Below are 8,264 nucleotides of genomic sequence, written 5' to 3'. Positions count from 1 at the left end.
TAAGTGAAAATCTTTACTTCTTGGGTCATCAAAGCCTAAATAATGCAAGTTAGAAAGCAAACATCCATATAAACTGTAAGTGCTCATAGCAGCATGTTTTATAACAGCCAACAGGTAGAAAGAACCCAAATGCCCATCAACAGACGGTGCGGTTTAGCCAGAGGGCCAGTTTACCAGCCCTGATTTAAATCATAAATCTGTTCTTGTCCTCCCAGCAACTACCTTAAACTGAATGGTGAAACACAAGAAGCACACTGATACAATTGTAACAAAATACCAGCTTTCACCATTGTGATACAACACTTTTGGGATATCCTGACTATTAAAAGATAAGAAGACATATAAATCCTCGGTAGGCTGGGTGCTATGGCCTATGCCTTTAATCTCAATACTGGGCGGCTAAGGTGGGAAGGTCCCTTAAGCCCAGGAGTTCAAGACCAGCCTTGGCAACATAGTAAAACCTCATCCACTACAAAAAATGCAAAATTAGCCAGGTGCAGTGGTGCATGCCTGTAGTCACAGCTACTCTGAAGGCTGAGCAGTAAGATCACTGAACCCAGGAGGTTGAGGCTGCAGTGAGCTATGATCATGCCACTACACTCCAGCCTGGGCAACAGAGCAAGACCTGTCTCAAAAAAAAAAAAAAAGCCTCGACGATTAAGAGGGATGCAGGGATAAACTATTGGTCATTGGTTAGCTGAAGTCAGTGCCTGGGACAGGAAATGGAAAGAAAAGCACTGGTGACATGTAGGGTTCTGTGATGGTGAGATTGTTGGTGTTTTCTTTTTACCAGCCTCCATATTTCATTATGAGATTTCTTTGGAAGCTTGAACTATTGGCCAGGCCTGGTGGCTCACACCTGTAATCCAGCACTTCGGGAGGCCAAGGCAGGCAGATCACTTGCGGTCAGGAGTTTGAGACCAGACTGGCCAACATGGTAAAACCCTGTCTGTACTAAAGATACAAAAAAAAAAATTACCTGGGCGTGGTGGCCACACCTGTAGTCCCAGCAGTGAGGCTGCAGTGAGCCGAGATGGCGCCACTGCACTCCAGCCTGGGTGACAGAGCGAGACTCCATCTCAAACTATATATATTAATTTTGAAACACTGGAGTAGTTTCCTAAAAGAATCTGAAGTAAGCATACATGTTTATCTAATTCAATAAAAGATTTTGGGCTTTTTTTTCTTTGAAACTTGACATTTCTGTACCTCAGTTTTTTTTTTTTCTTTTGTTGGAGGGGGTCTGTGTTCCTTTGAAGTAGTTACGTTAACTTACTTTTCTTTGGAAACGTGCCATTTCTGTTTCCTACAGGCATTTCATAACATTATTCACCTGCAAAGAGGGAGGCCACATGGTGCTGAGAAAAAGCCCTGGGTGTGAGTTACTTGACGGCTCTCACTCTTGGCTTCCTTTTTCTTTTTGAGACAGGGTCTCATTCTGTTGCCCAGGCTGGAGTGCAGTGGCATGATCTCAGCTCACTGCAACCTCCACCTTTCAGGTTCAAGCACTTCTCCGGCCTCAGCCACCCAGGTAGCTGGGATTGCAGGCATCCACCATCACGCTTGGCTAAGTTTTGTATTTTTAGTAGAGACGGGTTTTACCATGTTGATCAGGCTGGTCTCGAACTCCAGACATTGTGATCCCCCTGCCTTGGCCTCCCAAAGTGCTGGGATTACAGGCGTGAACCACTGCACGTGGCTACTCTTAGTTTCTTTACCTTTAAATGAGAACTTATATCCTTGTGCCTTTTTCTTATATTCAACTTATATCGTGTTTTGTTTTGTTTTTTTTGGGATGGAGTTTTGCTCTGTCACCCAGGCTGGAGTGCAGTGCCGTGATCTTGGCTCACTGCAGCCTCTCCCTCCAGGGTTCAAGCGAGTCACCTGCCTCAGTTTCCCAAGTAATTGGGATTACAGGCATGCACCACCACACCTGGCTAATTTTTTGTATTTTTAGTAGAGACAGGATTTTGCCATGTTGGCCAGGCTGTTCTCAAACTCCTACTTCAAGTGACCTGCTTGCCTGAGCTCCGAAAGTGCCGGGATTACAGGCATGAGCCACTGTGCCCAGCCCCTGTTTTTCTCTTGTTTTGGTTAGGAAGTTTCCTGCTGTGCATGAAATAATTCCTGAGATCCCCTCTACCTCCAACAAATAGTTCTGTCATCTTTATTTCTAATGAATCTTTCCTCGTTAGATCATCAAAGGCTAAATCATACAAGTTAGAATTTCTTATTTGAAAACTAAGACATACATATTTGATTATATGCAACTATTATATACAATTTTTGTGCTTTTGTTTTTGGACTACTGGTGTTCGTCATTGAGCTGTTGACAGAACAGGATCACTCACTGGTTCAGTTTTTGCACATTGCTGATCAAGACGTGATCCTCGTGGAATCCACAGGGACATACCTAGGTTATTCAGTTAACTTTTAAAATTTGTCCGGGTGCAGAGGCACACACCTGTAATACCAGCACTTTGGGTGGCTGAGGCGGGTGGATCACCTGAGGTCGGGAGTTCAAGACCAGCCTGACCAACATGGAGAAACCCCGTCTCTACTAAAAATACAGAATTAGCTGGGCATGGTGGTGCATGCCTGTAATCCCAGCTACTCAGGAGGCTGAGGCATGAGAATCACTGGAACCCGGGAAGTGGAGGTTGCAGTGAGCCGAGATTGCACCACTGCACTCCAGCCCCAGCAACAGGAGCGAAAGTCTGTCTCAAAAAAAAAAGTTATTTATAAAGTCAGTTCAGCATTCAATTTATATTTTGGCACATAGGTAACTATTTAAGATGGTGACCACCTCGTCTATACAGGCTTCTGATTGTTACCAGGCTAAGGCAAGTATGTTTTGTTTGCCTATCACAACTAAATTACAAAAATTCAGAATGAAATGAATAATCTGGAATATTTATCACTATTAATGAAAGCCAGGTTTTGTTCTTCTGAATAGAGTTAGAATGCACATTGAAGTGATTTGCTTAATTTCAATAATCAGATTTGTAATTTTGTGTGAAGATATTGATCACTTAATTCTCAATGTTAAGATTAAAGATGTCATCTTATTTGTGGCTAAAAATCTATGGGGACAATAGCAAGAAGTCCCTTTTTTACCCTAAAGGAACCGGAGTGCTTAGGTAAGGTCCCCATTGTGGCATTTAGCTCAAGGTGGATTAGAGCAGAGGTGTCGAGTGATTTTAAGGAGACTGGATCGCTTGAGCCCAGGAGTTCAAGACCAGCCCGGGCAACATAGCAAGGCCCTGTCTCTAAAAAAGAGAAAAAAAAAAAGAATTTGCTGTGCTTAGTGGTGCAGGGCTAAAGTTTCAACTAGTCAGGAGGCCAAGGCAGGAGGCTCCCTCGAGCCCAAGCATTCGAGGCTGCAGTCAGCTGAGATCATGCCACTGTGCTCCAGTCTGGGTGACAGAGAGAGACCCTGCATGTGGAAAGACTTCATCACTCACAAGAAATCACTCTTGCTTGGATTTTGTTCCTCCTTTTGAGATGTCATCATTCAGTACATATGAGGTTTGCCTCCAGGAAGAGAATGCTCAGCCAGGCCAACTCAAGCATCTTGTGCCTTGAGAGTGACGTCTTTTACCGTCAGTATTAGTAGGTTGCTGTCCTTGTTTATATGCTGCCAGCTCTTTTGAATGAATTAGAATGAATCTGTCTTCCCAAGTCTTGTCAGCTGTGGAACCCTAATGTGACTGAGACTTCAGGCCAGAGCCTGGGCAGAGTGGTATGGGTTGACTGGGTGTGTAATCTCCTGATAGAACTTAACTGTGCATCTTCTGGTGACCTCCCTATATCATTTGAACTCCCTTCCTTTTCACCTTTGATCTAAAAAACTGCTTTTGAAAAAATAGGTACATTTTAAAAACATTTTTAGGAATTTAGATGCATCACTATACACACACAGACACACACACACACACGCACTTTCTTTTGAAATGGAGTTTTGCTCTTGTTGCCCAGACTGGAGTGCAGTGGCACAATCTTGGCTCACTACAACCTCCGCCTCCCAGGTTCAAGCGATTCTCCTGCCTCAGCCTCCCGAGTAGCTGGGATTACAGGCGCCTGCCACCATGCCCAGCTAATTTTGTATTTTTAGTAGAGACAGGGTTTCACCATGCTGGACAGCCTGGTTTCGAACCCCTGACCTCAAGTGATCCACGCGCCTTGGCCTCCCAAAGTGCTGGGATTACAGGCGTGAGCCACCACGCCTGGCTAAATATATATATTTTTAAGTATCTGACGCAAGTGTGAAAGGTGTTTACATTAAAGGGCTCTGAACTGGGCACAGCAGCTCACACTTGTTATCCCAGCAATTAGGCAGGCTGAGGTGGACAGATCACTTGAGGTCAGGAGTACAAGACCAGCCTGGCCAATGTGGTGAAACCCCGTCTCTACTAAAAATACAAAAATTAGCCAGGCGTGGTGGTGCACACCTGTAATCCCAGCTACTCAGGAGGCTGAGGCAGGAGAATCGCTTGAACCCGGGAAGCGGAGGTTGCAGTGACCTAAGACTGTGCCACTCCACTCCAGCCTGGGTGACAGAATGAGACTCCATCTCAAAAATAATAAAGTAACTTATTTGCATTAGAGAACTTGATAACAATTTGATAAGCAATTAGTCCCCATTTTGAATAGCCTGCCCTGAGGATGGGGAAACTTGGTCTACTGTTTCTCGCTAGTGTATCTGATTCAGTGTCTTCAACATCGCCTCACTCTTATAGGGCTCGCGCGATCCGCTTCAGACAGGATGGTAACGAAGCTGTGGGAGGATTCTTCTCTCAGATCGGGCAGCTGTACATGGTCCACCATCTTTGGGGTATCTGTTTTTTTCTTTCTTTTCAAGTTGTTCAGATTTTAGAGTTCATTACTAAGTTGTACTGGGCAGTAGAGCACATCTTGGGTCAGTAACCTTAACCACTGCAGCAGATCCAGACATCACAGAGGGACAGTATGCATGAGGCTGTCTGGGACTAGCAAGGCCAGCAGTGAAAGTCCACAGATACGTGGCATTAGTGAGCTGAAAATGACTGGGGATGATGGAGAAAGGAAGAAGGGGTGAGCAGGCAGCCATGGGAGGAGGAGGCCAGGGAAGGCCGAGTGCCTTCTGCAGAGTGGGCCCAGCCTTTTTGTATAGACTGACTTGCTACTGCCTCAGCAGACAGGCCTGCCTTTTCCCCAGAACAGCAGCTCCCTGCACAGTCTCACTGCCTGCTTTTGTGACGTGGTTCCACTGTCTTAGGACACAGACCCCACACCTTTTCCATCCCCACCCACTTTTGTTTGGTACGGTCTTTGGTGTATTTCCAGGCCTGCCCCAGATGTCACCCTGTCCCTACTAGTGAACCTCATCACTCCTCCTGAGCCCCCAGAGCCCTGAGTGGAACTGTCATTACTGTTGTAGCTTCTGCAGTATGCAGCCCTCCCAGGCATTCCTGTCTCTTAATAAGGACAGGTGCTATATGGGCCGGATTGGATAGATGAAGGTTCCGTCCCTTAGGCTGTCGGGCAGAGGTCAAGCCAGGTGCATGCTCCATTCACATCAGCACCTGTAGCTGCCTGGAGAGGGCCTCCCAGATGCAGGAGCCTGGAACTGCAAACAGTCAGGCACCAGAATGTGAATACGGAGCTCTCATAGAGGCTGTGGGAACACAGGGCAGACCCCATGTCTTTGCCCTGTGGGGAGGACTCAGACTTCACAGAGCAACAGCAAGATGAGGAGGGGGATTGCTTGAGGCCAGGAGTTCGAGGCTGCATGAGTAAGCCATGACTGTGCCACTCCAGCCTGGGCAACAGAGCATGACTGTCTCAAAATATATATATATATATAATTAAGATATTGGCTGGGCACAGTGGCTCACACGTGTAATCCCACCACTTTGGGAGGCCGAGGTGGATGGATCACCTGAGGTCAGGAATTAGAGACCAGCCTGGCCAACATAGTGAAACCTCATCTCTACTAAAAATACAAAAATTTAGGCCCGGTGCGGTGCCTCACACCTGTAATCCCAGCACTTTGGGAGGCTGAGGCGGGAGTATCTTGAGGTCAGGAGATTGAGATCATCCTGGCTAATATGGTGAAATGCTGTCTCCACTAAAAAAATATACAAAACAATTAGCCAGGTGTGGTGGCACGCACCTGTAGTCCGAACTATTCAGGAGGCTGAGGCAGGAGAATCACTTGAACCCAGGAGGCAGAGGTTGCAGTGAGCCGAGATCACACCACGCACTCTAGCCTGGGTAACAGAGTGAGACTCTGTCCCAAAAAAAAAAAAAAAAAAAAAAAAAAAAAAATCAGCCACATGTGATGGTGCTTGCCTGTAGTCCCAGCTACACAGGAGGCTGAGGCAGGAGAATCACTTGACCCTGGGAGGCGGAGGTTGCAGTGAGCCGAGATCGAGCCACTGCACTCCTGCCTGGGCGACAGAGGGAGACTCCATCTCAAAAAAAAACAAAAAAAAACGAACCAAGGCATCTGGATGAGATACCTGTGAATTGTACTGTGACCCAGGTGATCCCCCTTCACCTGAGGCACCTTCTCATTCCTACGTCAGTGATTCTTTTTCAGCTTCAACACCCACCTGGTCAGCTCGCACATTTCCAGAAGCTCTGTCATTCCCCGCCATGCTCCCCTGAGCGCCATGTCCTAGCGTGGGCCCGGCACTCCACAGCTGACCTTGCCTGCCTCATATCCTGGGGCTTCACGGCACGGAACACAGCCCCTGCCCAGATCGGTGTCGTGCAAGATAAATGTTGAATTGAATCTGACATTGTTTATCTGTGGTCTCAGTTTCTGGTCATGAATTTAACGTGTTGTTAGAGAAGTTCACTTGGTTCATAAAGGCATATCTCGTATTCACTAGATTGTAAAGCTTTAGAGGGGATTGTGGCCAGTTGTGGTGGCTCACACCTCAAATCCCAGCAGTTTGGGAGGCTGAGTCAGGATCACTTGAGTCCAAGAGTTTGAGACCAGCCTGGGCAACATAGTGAGACCCCATCTCGAACAAACAAACAAGTAAATAATTTTTTTAACTTAAGAAAAGGAATGGGTCAGGCATGGTGGCCCATACCTGTAATCCTAGCACTTCGGGAGGCCAAGGCAGTCTGATGACTTGAGCCCAGGAGTTTGACACCTGCTTGGGCACAAAAAAAGACAAAAATTAGCCCATGTGGTAGCACATGTCTGTAGTCCCAGCTGTTCGGGAGGCTGAGGTGGGAGGGTCACTTGAGCCTGGAAGGTCAAGGCTGCAGTGAGCCAGCATCGTGCCACTGCACTCCAGCCTAGGTGACAGAGTGACCCTGTCTCAAAAAAAAAAAAAGACTGAAATTTTGCTTTTCCCACATGGCCTAATATAATTTTGCTCAGAATAACCAGCTCACAATTTTCCCAGCTCAGTAGTATACACCTGAAGTAGTCCCTGAGAAAACTAGATTCCCAAGTAAAGCAAGACCTTAACAGATGTGCAGGTGAAATGTGGGGTGTACGTTTTAAGTCTTACTTCTCTGTTTGGTTATTTTTAAGCCTACAGGGATCTTCAGACCAGGGAAGACATACGGAATGCTGCATGGCACAAACACGGCTGGGAGGAATTGGTATATTACACAGGTAATCTCCTAATGGCCACCAAATATTATTTTTGTCTTACTGTTTCAGTCACGTTCTTTCACCCTAACACTGACAGGTGGCTTTTTCCGGGGTGTGGGGGATAGAGTCTTGCTCTGTCACCCAGGCTGGAGTACAGTGGTGCGACCTTGGCTCACTGCAATCTCCACCTCCTGGGTTCAAGCGATTCTCCTGCCTCAGCCTCCTGAGTAGCTAGAATTACAGGCACATGCCACCACGCCCGGCTGATTTTTGTATTTTTAGTAGAGATGGGGTGTCACCATGTTGGTCAGGCTGGTCTCAAACTCCTGACTTCGTGATCTGCCCGCCTGAGCCTCCCAAAGTGCTGGGATTACAGGCGTGAGCCACCATGCCCAGCCCTGGGTGGCTTTTTTAATAGTATGTTGCTAGGGTAGGGAATCATCAGGTTGTGGGGATGGGAGATAGTAAATTTTTCTCTAATACTTACGAGACTTTTTTTCAACATAGCAGAATGTTCTTTTTTTTCCTTTTTTTAATTTTTTTTGAGACAGAACTCGTTTTTTATTTTCCTTTTTTTGACGGGGTGGGGGAGATAGAGTCTTACTCTGTTGCCCAGGCTGGAGTGCAGTGGCACGACCTGAGCTCACTGCAATCTCTGCCTCCC

General features: G+C 46.6%; 1 protein-coding gene across 1 annotated transcript in view; it reads left to right on the top strand.

Annotated features, from left to right (window-relative positions):
* Positions 1-8,264, top strand: part of NIPSNAP2 (nipsnap homolog 2) — a 35,016-nt gene that overhangs the window by 23,964 nt on the left and 2,788 nt on the right. Inside the window, exons 7-8 of the mRNA XM_037734183.1 lie at positions 4,740-4,834; positions 7,538-7,621. Of these exons, the coding sequence (XP_037590111.1) occupies positions 4,740-4,834; positions 7,538-7,621 (179 nt within the window). The remainder of the gene's footprint in view (positions 1-4,739; positions 4,835-7,537; positions 7,622-8,264) is intronic.

The sequence above is a fragment of the Cebus imitator genome, unplaced genomic scaffold, assembly GCF_001604975.1.
Source record: "Cebus imitator isolate Cc_AM_T3 unplaced genomic scaffold, Cebus_imitator-1.0 Scaffold581, whole genome shotgun sequence".
NCBI lineage: Eukaryota > Metazoa > Chordata > Mammalia > Primates > Cebidae > Cebus > Cebus imitator.
This window is presented reverse-complemented; position numbering and strand designations above follow the sequence as displayed.